The 19,543-nt window shown below is 45.5% G+C and overlaps 2 protein-coding genes across 2 annotated transcripts in view; one reads left to right on the forward strand and one right to left on the reverse strand.

Moving 5' to 3' along the window:
- The window catches only part of LOC6547078, a 58,191-nt gene extending 53,095 nt beyond the window's left edge, over window positions 1–5,096 (forward strand). The window contains 1 exon segment of the mRNA XM_026980844.1: window positions 44–5,096. Coding sequence (XP_026836645.1) covers window positions 44–2,494 — 2,451 coding nt within the window. The 3' untranslated portion in view covers window positions 2,495–5,096.
- A 318-nt stretch (window positions 5,097–5,414) lies between these two features.
- Window positions 5,415–16,514, reverse strand: LOC6547073. The gene is made up of 5 exons (XM_001975469.3): window positions 15,914–16,514; window positions 9,433–9,842; window positions 7,274–7,494; window positions 6,403–6,971; window positions 5,415–6,154 (listed from the first exon to the last, which is right to left on the reverse strand). The coding sequence occupies exons 1-5, from the start codon at window positions 16,098–16,100 to the stop codon at window positions 5,811–5,813; spliced, it is 1,731 nt and encodes a 576-aa protein (XP_001975505.1). The 5' UTR covers window positions 16,101–16,514; the 3' UTR covers window positions 5,415–5,810.
- Between the last annotated feature and the right edge of the window lie 3,029 nt (window positions 16,515–19,543).

Genomic DNA, 19,543 nt, shown 5'->3' on the forward strand with positions numbered 1-19,543 from the left:
CCTTCCTCCCCTAAATGTAAATGTCATCCATTTACCAAACAAGACCGGCGACGAGGTGAACGGCATGGTGATGATCCGTGCCGCCGAGCACGGGCAGGGCTACTGCCCCATCAAGTATCTGCAGGAGGTGTGACAGCCAGAAGAGGACGAGCCGCCCTCCGACGAGCGGGACAGACCGCACAAGTCGTCCATGCAGACGTCATCGTCGCGAACCGCGGACAAGACCAAGCGTAGGATTAGAATTGTAGTGTCCGAAAACCACAACGTAGCTGCTAGTAGTGTTGCACCTGCACCACCCACAACCGCCTTCAACAACACCACCCATCACCAAATTCCGAGGGAATCCGACATTGAGACGAAGCGGCTGAACATCGACTACGGCGATGAGGGCAGCGCCGATTGGGACAAGGACCGCGAGGTGCTCATCCTGTCTGGGAGACGGAATAAGAACGATAAGAACTGGGAGAACTGGGAGCGCATTCGGGAGCAGAAGCTGGAGAAGATGAAGGGCATTTGCTTTGAGAGCTATCGCCAGTCGAAGCGGGACAAGTTACTTCAAGCTAAGCCGCGACCCAAACAACTGGATTCCACCTGGTACACGGATAACATCTACTCGAACCGCTCCGATGACATGGACGAGGACTACGTGCCGGATTGCTTGAAGTACGGACCTTTTCGCACACTGCGGGACATTCACGAGCTGGACGAGAAGAGTGGGGGTACGGAAGAGCGTCGGGTTGAGGGTGAGGGATCACCCGGCTATGGACTGCATCGTTCCAAGAGCTGCAAAGAGTTCCAGTATCCCAAATCACAGAGCTGGTGCTTCGAGGGCAAAGTTTTTGAATCTGGCGGCGGTGTGGCCAGCGGAAGTGGTAGTTCCAGCGGTGCTCCCCCGCCAACCACCTCCATCCTAAAGAACCGAGCAGGTGTTCCCAAGTCATACTCATTCAGTGCCACCACCAAGACCATGCCGTTTGATATCATCGACTACGAGCTGCCCCCCGTCTCGAATACGCGGCGGGAGAAGAAGGAGGCCCTAAGGCGGAACATGAATGCCCTGTGCAGCAGCAGCCTGGATCGATGTTGCGCCCGGGATCAGTGCACCAGCGCCCGCTGCCTGTTGGAGGACATCTATCCGGGTTCGCGGATGCGGCCAAGGACGGCCGGGGCGGGCAGCAATCGCAATCTGAGTGCGGCGGACTGGCTCTTCGAGGAGCGGGCTGGAAGGCAGAGAACGCCCGCCGCTCCAACGGTGATTTGTTGTTGCTCGGCGGCTGAGGAGTGCTGTTGCCACCGCCAGCGCCAGCAGCAACCACCCCTTCCCGCTCGCCCGAGGTCACGACCCCTCTGTCCCGGCCATCATCCCGCCGCCGAGGAGGAGGAGCACATGCACTGCCGCTATGACACCGACCTGGAGCACTTCATACGCGCCGAGCGCGAGCGCCTCATGCTGCAGGATAAGTTCCTGGACGACGATGAGCGGTATCTGGCCGCTGCTCCGGCTCCGCGCAGTCCTGGCAGACGGTATCCGGCGGGAAACTATCACCGACCGCCGCGCAGCAAGTCCCTGCTGGAGATGCAGCCGCCAACCATTCTGTACGACGAGGATACCTGCTCGGACACCACAGAGATCGATTTGGAGGACTTTAACATTGACCTCGAGAAGTACTGGGAGCAGCTGGACAAGCCACCCAGTCCCATCAACATGGACATGCGGCGCAATATGCACAGCAGTCTCAAGGTGAAGAACGTGAATGTCCGGTGCTACAACAATGGCCAGCCCATCGATCTGCATGACCGCGAGCATGAGCGGCTGATGATCAAGAAGTCGCTGCTCGAGGGGATGCCCTCGCCGCCGCAGCTGGACTCCAGCGAGTCCTCGACCAATGCGGGCGGCTATCCTTTTTTTGACACTGCTCCCGCCATTGCGCCTGCCCCCGCCTTCCACCACCATCCGACCTACGGACAGCCGCAGGGCTATGGCCACAAGGTGTATCCCACGGTGGATACGCTGCCCTCGTACCAGTACAACAACTTTTATCCCGAGCACTGCCATCCGACAGTGGGGAGTGTGCTGACCCAGCAGCCAACGGCTGGCATCCATCATCCATCCGCCGGCGGTCACTCGGCGCTCAGCCTGATCAATAACATATTTTCAATCTACAAGCCCAACAAGTACTCGCCGGAGAACTGCCAGATGAACTACGAAAGCAAGCCGGAACCGTGCAAGAAGATGAATGTGCCCAGTACCCACAGGCCCCTGGGAGCAGCCACGCATCCGTATCCTGCCCACGACTACATGCACTCGTCGATGAAGAGACCGCTGCTGGTGAGCGCCGATCAGCCGCACTTTAAGATCATTCCGGAGAAGACTGGCCTGAAGATCTCGCCTCTGCTGAGCTACGAGGATTACGGCGGAGGTGGAGGTGGAGGTGGCGAGAAGGCCCACCACAGACTGAGTAGCACGGCACGGCCTCTGATGCTTCCGCACTGATGGTGCTGGACCTTTCCGTGGTATGGCAATGGCAATGGCAATGGCAACTATTGTTAGTTGGGCTCCCACCCACCCAACTATTCCCAAAAAAGACTCGCGAGCAGCGAACAGCAACCCAAACGCACAAAAACTGGGTCCAGCCAAGGAAGAAGAACGTACGTTAACAGAAATCCATCGGAGGAGCATCGGGATCAGGAGGTGGCTAGCTAACCAGAATCCTACCCGACACCCTTCACCTTCCACTCCACCAACTCGCCGTCTTCGTCGTCGTCGTCGTCGTCCATCCGCACAATTTGCTTTTGGTTTGGCAGGTCAGGTCAGGTCAGGTGTTCCATCGAAGCATCCTTGACACTCCAGCAACAGAAAACCACTCGAACAACAACAGCAACTACAGCCATACCATTGGAAATCAACAGCACTACAGACAAAGACCACATCAACAGATCTACCAACAGCCACACGCCAGATGGAGGTCAAAGTGCAAGTACTAGTAACGATTTGATCAGCGGATCGATTAGGATAAGCCCACACGGTCCTCACCCTAGACACAGGACACAGGACACAGGCCACAGGCCACAGACAAACACATATGTATACAATCAACGTGCTTTTAATTCGCTTAGAATCGCTATAGAAATCGCGTTGCAGTTCGATTAACCACTAAACAACAGATTCACTAATTTTCGAGCAACTTTTAAGCAATCAAGAGCGTATTCAATAGAACAAAGAATAGATCTAAGAGGGAAGAGTTAAGTATTAAGCTGTTCATATTGCGCGTTTCATATTTCAGTATGCGCATATTGTATACCCTTACTCTCTGTAGAAAGCTAAACGGATTTTATTAGTACTGAAGATTTGGGATAATACATAACATACCTAGACTCGTGAGTGTCAGCGAGACTTATTTTGGCCTCAATACAAGTATATTGCGATAATTTTGAGATGCAAATGAAAACTAAGGCGAACCGTTTTTATTGTCATCAAATTTTTTCTATTTTTTATACCAAATAACTTTGAATCAACTAAACGGGAGGAGTTATTGAAATTGCTATGCTCGATAAGGCTAGAAGCTTTTCCCATAAGTTGCGGCTACTAGGAGCGATTATACGAGGGCATGCCTATGCTATTTATATATATGATTAGGTGCGGTACGGATAGGTGTGCGTTGAGAACTCGATAGAAGCGCTTTTTATAAACTAACTAGATTTGTATCGAAATGTGAAACATTGAATATGATAAACATGAATTGTACTTTTATGATGTATGCGTATCCACTGGCCTTATTTATTGAGAAGTAACCAAACAATGAGCTGAACCCCAACACACACAACCAAACACAAGCAAACACACTCAAACTCGAGAACACAGCGAGCGACAAAGAGATCCCAGAAAAACAACTTGAGAATTACAATTGAATTTTCACTAAGATTCAAGCTTAGGGCTTTGCGTCACTTTTGTTAATTGTTTTTTGGCGTCCAATTTTACATGATAGCTACTGTAGGACTCTAGACAAACAAACCGAAACTATCGAGAGTAGATTAACTATCGAGTATTTTGTAGTGAGTAAGCTAACTAAAACATAAACCAAACCAAATGGAGATAACTTTTTAGCGCGAGACTCCTTGTGCGTGAAGATTTTGAATTTGAATTTATTTTTAACGACTTTTGAATACAAAACGAAACAATGAAGATGACATTTTATCAGAGATCGTTTTTTACCTATTTAACATTTCCTCGAACCACATACAACAACTATTTGCTAAGTGTACCCTATGGCCTATGAGTTAGTTATAAGAAAGTGTTTTCCAAGCCCCGCTTAGACCACAACACTAAATAGAATGGAATAGAGAAGACAGGAGAACAAGGGGGAATTCTGCACAAAACCCAATCTAAGAAATATCCACACACTGCACCCAATTAAGTGTACGATATGCATACGTATCGAGTATTTACGATCACGTCTAGGAATTAAGGAAGAATTGTATTGTATTGTAAAATGAATGGAATCGACGAACACGAAAAACGCCCAAATCTTATGAGTATGTAAGCAAAGCCGAAAACTTGAATTCAAACAGGATAACCGCTCCCGGCGGTCATCTAAACTGCTGAAATTGGCACTTAAGTATTTAGGTATACACACCGCATATGTATGTACAACTTAGTAGAATTTTCGACTAAACTAAACTGAACTTGCAAACGTAGCGCGACATTTGTGCAAGTCAAAGGTCCCCGAGAGCCCATCGATGGGTTCGCTTTTCGAGGGGCCAACTTCACAAGACGACAGCTTCTGGTTTTTAGCGTAAGTTTTGTTTCACATATGTATGTACGATTAGGTGACCAGCATGACGATGCACCTGGCGCACCTGCAGGTAGCTAGCGAATAACATGCATGCATGTAAGCAGCAGTAACTAGAAAATGGAACAATATAATATCAGTGCAACGTAATATATCAGTTAAAATAACAGAGGCAAACAGAACTCCACTCATTTAGCACTACTACCTGCAATTTGAATGTGAAAACAACACAATCCCCTCATCCCCGCCCGCTTCTCCGACGCGACCCCATTAATTTACCTGAATTGCAAATAAAAAGATGTTCAATTCGATGTGAAAAAACAACAACTGTGTTCTGTATTTTTGTGTGGATTGGACTATTTATTCACGCCGCCCCAAAAGTAGGCAGCCAGCTTTACTCTACTCCCTCAGTGCACCGAGGAAAAAGGGGGATGCTTTTGTCCAGCACTTGAGGTCTTCAATAAAAACCATGCATCTGTACCGCAATTTTCTTGATAAATGGTAAATAGCGATTTGAATTTCCAGTTTCTGCTTCAAGTACTGGGAATACATAATAATTTTACTATTCTCATAGTTATATTCAATGTATCCCCACATTTCACGAAGTACATGCTTCACAGCCGCTACTTACACACATTTCTGTTTATTCAGTTTTAAATTTATATCACATTAAAGTTTAAATTAACAGAATTACAAAAGTTAGTCGATTCGTCAGTTAATGCTGCTGCAGCTGCAGTGTTTCCTTTACAATCATCATCATTATTATTATATTTTCAATTATCGGAAGCTAATTGGTTCTGCCGTCTGGCAAAGGCGTCAGCGGCGTTGACAGGACGGCTGGGGATGGTATCTCGTTAATCGTTAGCGTACACATACATAGTCAAACATTTAACATAGAGTCACACTTAAAGCTATCACTAAATTGGTTAAAAGCTAATTGCATCAGAGTCAGTCAGAGAGATGTTGGGACCTTAAGATCTACGTTTTCCAGGTGCTACACCTTCTTGTCAGGCTTACGGGCTAGTTCGTTGGCTGTTCCTGTTGCTGATGTGGCTGATGTTGCTGCGCGGAAGCGCTGGGAGTTGCTCCTGCCAGAGCTGTTGCTGCTGCGGCTGTTGCTGCTGCGGCCGCCGCTGCTGCGGCAGCTGCTGTTGTGCTGGCCGCCGTCGCATCCAGGTTCAGTGTGGTGCTACTGGCTGCCTTTTGGTTGGGAAAGAGCACCGAGTAGGCCGGCGGCGGATCCAGCTCCTCATAGTTGGGCGGCGAGGTGGCTCCCAGGTGGTCCCCGCCACCATTTCCTCCTCCATTGGCAGCGGCCAGCGCCGCCTCCCGCTCGTTGTTGACCGCATGCTGAGATGCAGAGGCTGCAAGGGAACGGATGGATTCAATGTGAGAGCTCAAGCGACAACACAGAACTGGGGATTGGGTTTGGTTTTAGTTGGAATTAGTTGGGTTCGGATTTCGGAAGTGTTAGACACAGTCAGAGCACAGCATGTGAGTCGTAGGTTCGGTTTATGATGTGCGGGGAAGAGAACAATGGGGAAACTCGCATAAATACATCGCCAATTGACAGTGGCTTACTTGGACTAGACTATGGTGCAATTTAACGTACCCCAGAGGCCGCAGATGAGCAGTGCCCCGCCGCACAGGAGCATGCCGAGCATCAGGTAGCCCCACGGGCCGTACTTCGATAGGTCCGAGTGCAGGCCGGAGCGCGTCGAGTTCCTGCGGGTGAAGCCGCTGCCAGCTCCGGTGCCGCCTCCCATTTCAGCCGTATCGTTTTCCGACCTCTGCAGATCCCCCTCCGTGACCAGGCTGGGCCCAATGGAGTTCGGTGAGCCATCGCCTCCGGGCTTCTTCATATCTTTGGTGTGCACTTTGCGCAGCGTGGTCGTCGAGGTGGCCGTCGAGTTGTCCAAACCTCCGGCTCCGTCGCTCCCATTGCGCGGCAGATCCTCCGGTGCCGTTGGAGCATCGTTGGCGAACAGGTTGCGGAACACTTCCAGGGCAAACTGCTCGAAGAGATCCGACTCTAGGCCGGCGGCCAGTTTGCCGGCTCCCGGGCGACGCTGCTTCGAGCACAGCTCGTAGTCCTCATCGCTGTCATACTCGTTGCTGTACGGACAGTGGCGGATCCCGTCGCAGGCCAGCTCCTTGGAGATGCACAAAATGGGCTCATCCCTGGAATCAAATAATAATAAAGAATAATAAATAATAACAAATAATACTTAATACTTAGTTCTGCATAGAAATTCTTTTGCTTTTCTGGTTAACTTTAGTTCAACTGCCTACTTTCAGGCTGCGCATTAAATGCTTCTTAATGTCGTAACTTACAACAATTGAGATACCTTCAAATGTAGGCTGATATCATTTGTTTAATTAAAATAAATTCCAAAGCAGCTTAATCAGTGGAACAGTAACATTTAGCTGCCCGGAACGAACGTAAAGTCTAGTTAGGAATAGACATGTGTAATCCGACTCACCCGATCTTCAAGCACTGGTGCTTGCTGCCATCCTTGCACTGCTCGCCCTTGCCCAGCACAGTGACCATCAGCTTGGAGCGCAGGGCGTGCTGACCATGTTCCCAGACGATCTTGACGCGGCCGTGGAAGAGTCGCACGGGATCCTCCATCTCGGAGGCGGTGTCCTCCAGCTGGCAGGGATCCACTCGCCACTGGGCCGTGTGCGGATCCAGCGAGCTAAACTGTTGCGGGTGAAGGCAAATAGAACCTTTTAATTATGGTGAGCTGGCTAAAAGCGTGGCCTAAGTGCGTATTGAATATTTGCCGCGAAACGTGCGAGCAAACAGTTTACACGATCGAAATGCTAATCGCTTAAATTCTAGCCCCCGGCCACGCCCACGACTCGTTGACGTGACTTGAATGGCCAAGTTCAACAGAACGATCAAAAATCAACGATCAAAACTGCGAATGCAAACACACATAATGCAAAATTAAATATTTACGCTGAAAAAATACGAAGCACAAAAAGCTGCGAAAGCCACGCCAGAAACGATAACTACGCTTCGCCAGAGAATCGAGGTGCTTATAAAAATAAATCCATTAATATCGGCGCCATTTCACGTGCAGAGCGTTGATATTCCATCTACATATGCCTATATGTATAAATACAGATAGTATAGTAAATGGATACGGGTTCAGGCTGCTTTGTACTCTCAGGTTCAACAACTGCGACGACTTTTGTTGGTTGGCAGTGCCCATTGCAAGTGCACTCGTAGTAAACAACAATTAGCCAGGGGAGTGTCCGCATCGAGAACGGTTAAACCAGTTTTCCAATGGATAAACACTAGATTACTCGCTTTTCCAGTCAGCTCATTAGGAAGACGATTCTGCTGTAATCATGCGCCCCATCCATTGGCACATCTCACCTATTCTGCGCTGACGGAACAAAGAAACGCTCTATTCTGGACATGCAAATGTGGACATGCGTCCACTCCCTCGAGTCCCCAACCCATATCCATTGGTTTTCAGTAGCATAGTTTGTTTTTATGGCGACGCCAACTGTCAGTCATTCAGTCAGTCAGTCCAAGTGGACGGATTTATGGCGACGCAACGCATCAGTAACCGAAAGTGTTGCTCTGGGACTGTGGTTTCAATTTCTGTTGCTGTTGCCATTGCTGCTATTGCTGCTGCTGCTGCTGCTGCTGCTTTCCTGGCCAAAAGCTGCAAACGTGTTTCAAATACCTAAAACACCAAACAACCGAAAATAGAGCTACAAAAAAGGCCCAGCAAAATGGTAGAAATTGGCGCGCTTATGCAAATAGCGAAACTTTTCTGGCTTCGAGTGGGAGTTTTGGCGCCGCAGAAAGTGAAACATTCCAACCAGCTGGAGTTCAATGTCAATGAACAATGCCTTAATGGAAAGTTTCCTATTTAATCGAGCGCAGAACACCTTGACAAAGTCAACGATCAGCTGACGAATTACGCTGGGCTTCGCATGAGACCTGCTGGTAATTGGAGACAATTTCAGATGTCAAACTGTCTCATCGGAAAGCCACAAAAAAGTAACAATGTCAATCTAGAACTAAACGTATACGCTCGATAAGTCCGCTTATGAGAACCACTTGTAATGCAGTCTGCCAAACTTAATCTATTTGACAATGGGAATTGGCAGCAATTTAAAAAAAAGTCGTGATATATTCTATGTTTTGTGGAATAAATTTCAGCAAATATAGAAGTGACATAAAGTAATTACCGATGAAGTCATATTAGTTCTGATTTCATTTCTTACACTCTAGGTGTATGAGAATCCTGAGCTGCGGAAAACAACTATATCTACTTGTTCTTGAACCCAGCTATTTGAACTTCTTGATCCGATTCTCACACTTGAGCGCTGCGCATGCGCACCCAAGTGGTATATTTTTAAAGCAGATGAATGCGATCAAAGAAACTGGCAAATAATTCGTGCGGAAGGTGCAGAAAATGGCAAGCTGACACTAATCAGCAGAAAATGCGAAAAAGATTACACTTGGGAAAATAAATTTAGGAGAGAATTACAATCAAAACAGCTACAACAGCGAAACTACCCAGAATATATGCTACGCCGCCAACTATTTTTTCAAGTGTGCCTGATCAGAGGCAACCTTGCCACCACAAATGGGCACTAAGGTGAGTTTACTTACTATGTTCAGAGGGCAGGTGCGTCCCAGAACTCGCGAAGGCGCCGATGAGACGATGACCCTCGTCGAGTTGAGCGGCTCTGAGGACTCCGACATTCCGCCGGACTTGGCAGTGCGCCGGAGCTTGGACGAGTTGTTGCCTCCGGCTGCGGCAGCCATGATGTTCGTGGGCGTACTTCTGGTGGTGGCCGCATCCAGCGGCTGGCCGTGCGGCAATTTGGGCAGGATGAGGCGCACTATGAAGCCATAGTTGGGCGGGGCGCTCAGGATGCGGGAACAGGAGGCGTGCTCCGCGCCATAGAGGCCCGGCTTCAGTTCGATGATGAGACTAGATTCTTTGCCATCGCTCTCGATGAAATGCTCGTGCTGAGCGCTGCATAGTGGCTTGAAAGTTGGATGGGACAGCAGGTCGCCTGTGAAGGGAGAGTTTTGGATGGGATCAGTATATGGAGTAGATGCCTTGGGCTTAAATTGACACGGGTCTGTTAATTTCTACATCAAATGGGCCTGTCTGATGGATGGTCTGCGTTTTGCGGTCGTTTGTAGTCGGAATCCATCATTCCGACTAAGCGCACTGCATGCAGACGAGGTTCGCGAGTTGTCAATCAATAAATAACTCACAGCTTGACAAAAAAATAGCTAATTAAAACAAAAAGAAACCCACAACTGCGGTGTGACAACTCTAAAAATAAAAATGCTGTGTGAATTGGCAGAGAAATGGAGGGGTCTCCAAATTCGGGTGATGAAACCAAACCAAACCAAACACAGTTTGAAAATTCAATTAACAATTGAATGACTAAGTTTACCTAACAACACAGCGAGAGAGCCCCTCTGTTCAATTATTTTGCACTCGATCTCGAACTTTGCGGCGCAAAGGTTAAAGATTCATACAAGCACTATTAAGTACTTCAATTAATAAAATACAAATACACAAGCGTCGGTTGTGGAACCACTGGCGTGTAGGAAAACTACTTTTGCATTGTGCTGGGAGGTAGCCACACACATCCATATTCTGGGTCACTGACTGCACCACATACGCGTGTGTATACGAGTATACCATTATTATTATATTATTACCGGAGCCGTTGCTGCAACCGACTTATTGTTTGTTGTTTTGCAGCCGCCCTCGCTCTTTTTTCACTGGGCAATTGCCACACAGCTTTTGCTTTTGCGAACTATTAAACATTTTATTAAACAATTTGCATTTGCTCCATGCACCCAAGTCTGAGTATGATTACTCGTGTGAGTCTGTGCAAGTGCAATTTAGCGGCTAATTTCCATTTCGAACTTGACATTAATAGCCAAGCGGTTCGCGCTGTCCACACGTGCTGGAGTTTCAATCATCATTTCGGCAAATACACCCATTAGAACTGGGCTAATGACAGGCTTTCGTCAGTTTTATGGGCCAATTATGATTGATTTGGGTAATCGATTCAGATATTGTTCTTCGGAAAGTCGAACGAACAAGTAATACTTATTCAGCTCTCCCACACAATATCTTCAATTAGGCGCAATTGTAATAGAATGAAAAGCCATTAGCACCGTAATACAATGAATTCCATACAGTTAAGTAATGATTCAGGCCCACTTGATGGCCAACCGAGTGATCTAAAGCTAATTGGGTTAAAAGTGCACAAGCACTCCCAGCCAAATAAGCAAATGAATCCACAAGTTATGTTCGGATTATTTGGGGTTAATGCGGGCAGTTCATAGAGAAATGGGTTTACGATCCGGGCAACCAGCCAAGCGGGCAAAGAAAGAAAGGGCCAACAGTTCCACCCAATTTTTTCACTAAATATGCCGTTAATAATTTGTCTACGTTTTCAGAGCAGAACCGAGCGTTACAGATTTTTTTTGGGAAAGCAGATAGCTTTCCCGGGGAAAGTCAAACTCAGGTAAGAAAGGGGGTTGGATAGCCCCCGTAAGTCCGTTAAGCTTGTACCTACTGCCCAAATGGCTACAACATTTTCGTTTTGGGCAAGGTCAGGTTAGGAGACTCGATTACACAGATAAACATCAAGACAAACAGCTAACAAACCAGCCAGCAAACTCACAGACAAACATGGAAAACACTTAGCAGTCAACTGTTGAGCACTGAGGAAAATAGTTAGCTTACTAAACTCTCGATCAAGAAAATAAAACTGCTGCTGAGTAGTGAAATCATAAACTTTTGGAATGCTGCTCTTGAAATAACTAAATTTGTGCTTGGAGGCTTTATGCTTTAGATATATTTTATGGCCCCTAAGAGAATATTGTTTGTAGTATTTAAAGCTACTATTTCAGTAGCCACATTTTCAATGTACTTCTATATATCGGCCAATATCTCGCGATGTGTATCTTTGGCTCTCAGTGTGCGTGTGTATCCGTGTGTAGGTCAAGCAGCAGCAGACACTTGAATTTGAAAAGGGCACATTAAAATGCGTTGTCAATGCCGATCCACAAGCTATAGTGCTATATACAGTCCCCTATGTCGAGTGGGCCAGTTTCGAGTTGTTGTTGCCGTTTCTTGGACTTAGATTCAGATTCAGATTTAGACAAAAACGGAACTTGGCCAAGAGCAAACTGCAACTGCTCGTGCAGAGATTGTCAAGCGGTTAGAGGGTTTCATGTTATTTTTTTCTGCTTCCTTTTTTTTGAGTTTTTGAGTTCTGTTTCTCGAGTGGCGACTGGGCATAATAAATTCTGTGGCTGCCACGCGATGCGGACGCGTGTTGCATGCTGGATGGATGGATGGATGGATGCTGGATCCTGTGTTCTGGGGGCTCTGCTCACTCGTCATAATTACGCCCGGCTGCCTGCGGAAGGGGGCGGGCCGGGGGCGAAACAGTAAAAGCGCACGAGGGGAGACACTCGAAAAAAAGTTGTTGTTAAAAATTACACAACACTCGGGCACACAAACGGCAGGCACCCATACATACATATGTAAACACATACACACACGCGGAGTGAGCGCCACTCGACGCACAAACAGAAACAAACAAAAACAGTCTGCAAGTGCAGTTTGTTACACTCTTCTCCACGGGGGGCTGCCATAAACCCACAAGCCCTTCATCGAACTTGTTAAGTTTCACAATCGAATTACGGAATCGATAAGTTATCTGCAGGCAAGTGGAATGATTTATACTATAGTCCTTTCAGGGTTTCCCAAGTCATGCATGCATCGGAAAGTCCTTGTTTTGGAATGAATGTTAGATAGTTGAGAAAATACTATTGTGATATTTACTTATCAATTTCTGTTAACCACATATGATGCAGAAAAGTATTGCAAAGTGTTTTAATTTGCCTCCCATCAATTGTCAACGTCAAATCTGCTATAATAGCGCTTTAAAACACTACTACCCTACCCATTTCCTTATAAGTAATATTAACAGTTTATCGACGGACCATTTCCACGTTTTATAGAGCATTAGGTTCTCTACTATTGTCGGCCATCATTCCGATTTCTTTATTTTTTTTTGTGAAACAGCTGAAATTGGGTCAACTATCAAAGTCAGAATGGCAAGGGTTAAGTGCTTGTCCCTCCTCTATCTCTGTCTCTTTCGCTGTCTCTGACGCTATCTCTTTTAATGTCTGTGGCTCTCTATCTGGCCTTGCAGCTTTCCCGCTCTCCAGCTTTCTTCTCCCGCTTTTCACGCCAACCCCTCCCCCTCCCACTCCGCCACCCCCACTTCCCATCCCCAACAAAATGCGGCCGACTTTGGACAGCGCGCTACATTTCCCGTTGGCCAATTTTCCTAATAGGTCAAGCGAATGTGTCATCATGTTGCTGTTGTTGCTGTTGCTGTTGCTGCTACTACTGCTGCTGTTGGCCACTGTCGTTGTTGTCGTTGTAATTTGTCTGTTTGCACAGCTAAAGAACGACAAAATAAATAAATTGTACAATAAACAAGAACTCAGGCAACTCGAATGGCCAAGGAACTGGTCATTTGTTGCTGCAGCTGCTGCATGTTGCTGCTGCTTCTGCTTCTACTTCTGCTGCTGCTGCTTCTGCTGCTGCTGTTGCGTGCAACACATTGGCAGACCTAACGGCAACTGTTGCTGCTTAACTGGCCAAGCAGTCAGCGGAATGGCGGCGGGTCGAGGCGGAAGCCAGTTGAACATGACTTCTAATGGCCACCATACATAAATCAAAGCCCCATTTTCAGTACTTGGCAGAAAAAAAACAGTATTGAAAATGTTGAGAGAAAAAATGCACAAACGCCCAAAATTGCAATTGCTACTCAAGCAGAATGCCAGCTATTTTCCTATCGCTTTTTTTATTTTTTATGAACAATTTGCATTTTAATTAAGCGATGGCAGATGCTTTATCGCTGTCGCTCTGGCAAAAAGTTTGAATTGGAATTGTAAAATGGGTGGGTGGGCGTGGCACAATGCCACCCAATTGAACCCAGATGACTTTTCTAGTCGCGCAGCAGGCAGCTTCTATCCACAGCAGCCATATAAGCCCAGACTTGGGATAACTTCTCCAATCCAATCCACAGATGGCTGCTGGCAACATATGTTAATTCAACTTGATATTCACAACAGCAACGGCAAAACAGAACTGGAAACCAGTTTGCAAACATGTACATGGCTAAATATACATATGAATGTTTATGACTGGATAAATAACGCTCTTCGACTCGGCGGCTTGTTGTGCTAGCCAAAAAAAGTTCGAATAGAGTAAACACTATTCCAGATCAAGATTCGGTGTTAGATTTCGATTTAGATTCGGGGGAGAAACTCGTGTCTGCGCACTGCACAAAATTTTGACGATTCTCATGAATTGATAAGTAATTTAAACTTTTGTCTAACGACTTTATATTCACGCCGCATTTAAGCTAAATTATGTAGGGAAGGAATTAAGAAATTTGATTGCCTACGATATGGAAATACTCTTCCTAATTTTTGGTTTCGATCTCTCTCTTCTGATTATATTGTTATTATAATGAATGATGAATCTTTGATCCTATTTCCCATTTCAGTTGATCCAGTTTTGCATAGATGCAAACTTTCCATTTGAAGAGGTCAATGGAACACTGGCCCTGGCTGGGATCTCTGTGAGAATCATCAACCATTAACATTTAAGTTAACCCCTTGTTGCAACGGCGGCGATCCAGACTTGTAGTTTGCCAATCTGCCTCTTTGTTTGAGCCTTAACTGTATTTCAATGACAATGAGGTCGTCTGGCGGTTGGTTGGGTTGCGTTTTCTTATTTTCCGTTCTCCGCTTTGTGTTTTTTCAGTTTTCTGTTTCTGTTTCAAGTTTCACTAAAAAATAAAGAGTATTTTCTTTTATTTGCATTACATTGTTTTTTAACCTTTAATTTCATGCCGTAAAACTTCCGCCTGATATATTTACGCCGTCTAGCCCCGCTTTTTTTTTCTACAGAAACCCGTGCCGAAAATGATTCACGAAACTTCACGCTTATCAGTACGCTTTGGTGACTAGCAATCGAAATTGGCCTTTTGGCTTAAATTAAAGCCAAATCATTTTCGAAGCCATGTGCACGGCGGGATCGGTCAAATGCGGTTAAGATCGAGTGAGTGGGGGAATTGACAACCGGTTTCCCAAACAGAAACAGCGCAAATAATCGGTGATAAAATTAAAAGCACACACAACAAATGACAGTGGTTCACAACGCGGTGATTCTATAGCCACGGATCTGGGATGGGTGACTAAAAAGTGGCCATAATAGCAAAGATTAGAAAGGCAGTGGTTAAGTACAGTCAGTACTCGAGAACGCGAACTACGGTTTGTGGCTGTGAGCTTTTTGGCTTGGGTGACTTCCAAAACTCAAGAGCAACGTTAACTCTCAGCGTTTTGTGTTGCTAGCCAAATTTCAGGTTTTGAACAACTTAAAAAGTTGTTATTTTTCAAGTTCGATTCTTGTAACTACAGTAGATATATGGAATATGCGCTCTCTAGCTGTAAATTGAAATAAGAAATAATTTGGAGATAGAACAAAAGTAATTAAAGAATATATCACCTTAAATTCAAAAGGTAGAATTAAGGTAATAATCTTCCAATTTCATGCTATGATTATTCATTGCTAAGAAATTCGATAACTTCCATGTACTTCCTATGAATAGAATACCTATTACCTGTTAACTTTCTCGAAAATACCGTTAATTTGAGTAAAGTCCCCACTTTAGATGATCGACTGTAAAGCGAGAAGTGAAATCCAAGTCTTGAAGTCTTGTGAGCGTGGGGGAGTACCACTTTTGGTCAGATCTAGTGACCCGATACTTTGCACCGATTCCTCGCATCCGGTAATTATTGAAGCACTTGGGTTGCTTGCCTCAAGTACTCGGTTTCCCCCATCCTCCAATCCTGCCATTATGGAGCCCATACCACCATCTTCAATCCTCCCACCCTTTCACCATTTCCACTTCTTTTCTTCACACCGTTTGCACACAATGCAGCGCAGTGGCGCCTGATTAAGTCCCCCCACCACTTCAATTTTCCCAGGCACATTTTTATCCATTTTTTTTTAGCCACTAACCGAATACCGCTGCACTTTGGACCATGGCGGCACTGGCGGCCAACAGAGTGATCAACGCCCACGCGCAGTAAATGTGCAGAATCCGCGGGCTGTTGCGTCGCTGTTGCTGCTGCGCATGCGCCTCATGTTGCTGTTGTTGCTTCTGTTGTTGTTGTTGGGCGCAGCGGACGCAGGCGGCGGTCGCCATGTTGCTCTGTTGTCTGTGTTGTTTATAGCTGTTTATCAGTATATTTTTTTGTAATTGTGTTTTAAAACGGCTTCTCCGAGCCGCCGATCGTCGTTTGGCTTTGCGTTTTGCCTTTACTATCCAATTTCACTCGGCGTCGGGCACTTAAACAGTTGCTTTTTGAATATTGTCGATTGAAAATGCGCAATCTAAAACTAGTTCGCCAGGAATAAAGATCCGTTAATCGCGGAATCTCACTCGCGTGCCCTTTTTTTTGGGGTGTTTCTTTGAAAAACAAGGAGCCAAGTTTTCTGCGCCGCCCTCGGCGTCAGCGACTGGGGGCCGAAGACTTGGAACGCTGCTCTTTTTTCTCGCTTTGCGCCGCTGCTCGAACTCGCGAACCTGCTGCGACGACCGATCGAATTGAACTGAGCGCAGCTTTGGGCTATAACGGCGACGTCGACGCCGCTGCCGCCGCAGAAAGCGCAGCGATCTCTTACAGTCTCAGAGAGCCGAAGCCCAAACATACTCTCTTTGCGGAGAGCTCAGCTCGAAATAGTGACAACCCCACTTAAAAAAATTATGTATTTAAGGTAGAATTCTTATATATTTATATTTTTAATAAAGCCCCAAAACCTAATATCTCGAATAAATAATTTTTCAATAAAATTGTGGAAATCAATGAGTCTCATCATCAATCAATGAGTGACTAATACGCAATAGGGAAATATATAATATTTAAATAAAAGAATTGAAATTAATATAAGTTTATGAATGCGTGTTTAAAAATCCTTTCACTTCCATATCTATTGCTACATTGAAGGGTCTTAGAAAGTATTTTTCATAATTCGTATTGTATCAGTTACTATTATTTTGTTTAAATGTTATAAACTTTTTGATCGTAGATCATTGCAGTGGCAATATCTACTAGACTGCGGACAATCCTTGACACAACCACTTTTTCTGCCTGTGCACAGCTCGTAAACAACTGTAACTCTGCAATTTAACTAACAAAGCGAACAGAAAGACACGAGCCAAGGAAGGAGCCAAAAGAGAAATCGTGAAGGAGGAGAAGGAGGAAGAGCAGGTGATAGAGGAGGGGGTGGAGGGGAAGAGGTTCTCCTTCATCTGCCACCTACAACAACAATTGCAACAGCAACATCAGGCATGAGCAATCAGTGCAACAGTGCAGCTGCTCTGCTCTGACACATGGGAGCTTATGGCGTCAAACGGATTTTTGCATTTGCATGTTTTTGCCTTAGTCTGCGTTGTTGTGGCCGTGTGCTATATTTTTTGCGGCCCCTTGTTGTTTTCCTGCGTTTTTTCTCCTTTTTCGGGAGCGGGGGTCTGTAACCCAATTTTGAAACGAGTCAAGTCGATATGCGAAGAGAACAAAGTGTGCAAAAAACAAAAAAAAAAAAGACAAAAAATCGCAAAAATCGGTAAGACGCATTGGATGTGGGAGACAGAATGCGAAAATTACAGCAAAAGACGTTCGTTCGAGTGGGGGGCAACACAAAAATCGAAAGCAGTTCAAACAACATGTGTCGAGAGGGATGAGCACGGAATACATCTCCAACCAACGAGATGAATGCACGCCGCATGGTCCCCGCGGGTGTGTGCATCTGTGTTTGGGCCAAATTGGAGTTTACCTTAAGCCCGCCCAGATGGCAGGACGCCTCGCCTGCCAAGGCCAACCGACTCGGAAATTGGGTTAAAGCCCCGTTGATCCCCGTGAATCTTTAAGGGCATCGCAGCGAGATACAAGTTTTGTGTCACGGGGATTTTCGGGAAAGAAGACCCGATCTCTTGGCCTTGTCGTGGAAAAGCTATATACATTTTTATTTGGTTATTTTTAGTTATATCTGACACAATAATAATAGCTCTTGAATACAAACCATATAATCAAATCAATCAATCGATCAAATTCGATCGAATCATACAAATAAAACAATATGGTGAATATGTCGTTCATTTCGAGTTGATGTAAAAACACATTTTGATAAAACAATAGGTTAACGACTAGATACAGTTCTTAAGTGGTTAATCCCAAACTATACTTCAAAGCTCAATTAAATCTTTTGTGGTATTTTACCATAACAACGTACTTTTCATAATACAATGTGTTAGTGACTTATGAAAGAATTCTTATCACTGTCAATACCCAAAATATTGCTTCTGTAGGCAATAATCTCTCGAAGATTTTACAAGTTTCGCGACGTCTACAAACTCGTGAGCATTATATGTCTCACAACGAACGTATTTTGAAAAAAAGCTGGCCCATTGCATAAGTCAAGTAAACATCCAAAACTGATTGCCCGACCCGTCGTACCGCCCCATGTCAGAAATATCGCACTCTTGGCAACAGCAGCCAACTTGGCCGGCACTACATGTGCATATGGCCAACGTGAAAAACCAGGCTTCGTTTTACTAGACTGTGTACTCGAACTGCAGTTTTTGTGTGTGCTGTTATCGCTGCATTTGGCCGTTTGCCAATCGCGAGCTGCGAGCAGCTAGTTGCTGCTTTTGGTCGCTTGTTGCTAGTTGCAAGTTGCTGCCGGGACAGCTGTTGTTGTTGCTGGCGTGCGTAGTTGCGAAGCTAAAAATAAACTGCATGTAATTATAGTCGCGGCGACTTGTTGCACCTACCAAGTGGTTACGGCCATGCCCAAAACAAAAAAACCCGTCAAATCAAGCAGCCATGTCAGCCAAGCCGAGAGAGAGCGGCCTAAGTCCTAAGCCTAAGAGAAGCCCCCGGTTTGGCCAACTCTCTTCGGCAGCTTCTAGTCACGTCTACCGCCGTGGACCAGATCCGATATGGGTGGGTACATATAAAAGCGTACAGCTGGGTCAAATCACGTATGCGTGTGATTTGTGGGAGCTCCGAAATCTTGTCCTGCTATCGAGACACGTTTAACTTCTTGCTGGCCAGCATCGCGAAGTCTGCGGTGGCCACCGGCTAACCTTGGCCCCAATGAGGGGCTCGGTCCAGTCGCTGATACCCTCGAAAAGTTACCTGATCTAAACAAACTGATCTGAACGAAACAACTTGAACTAGCTTGATTTGATCTAGAATTTAATGATTCAGCTTAACTTATCAAGAATATTCTTTATCATTCTTTAATACGATTTCGCTAGTCTTAAGCCAAATCCAAATATGTTTATATTACTTTACATTGACTTTACATACGCATTACATGCACACTGGCGCACTCAGTACATACGGCTGATTTTGCTACTACCATGCGTAACTTACATTTACTGTCGTTCTACATTACATAATTTTATCAATCGAATTAAAAAAAAAAAAAAAAAATAATAATTTATACAAATATGAGTAAAAGGCAAATTCCAATAATCAATCAAAAAATCAATTTCAATAAAAGTTATCTTTTTGATTCGTAAGTTTTTACATGTAGAATTTACGTAAGCAAATAAGACCGTCAAACTATATAATATGGTTT

Source organism: Drosophila erecta, unplaced genomic scaffold (genome assembly GCF_003286155.1).
Source record: "Drosophila erecta strain 14021-0224.00,06,07 unplaced genomic scaffold, DereRS2 tig00000092-arrow-pilon, whole genome shotgun sequence".
Classification (NCBI taxonomy): Eukaryota; Metazoa; Arthropoda; class Insecta; order Diptera; family Drosophilidae; genus Drosophila; species Drosophila erecta.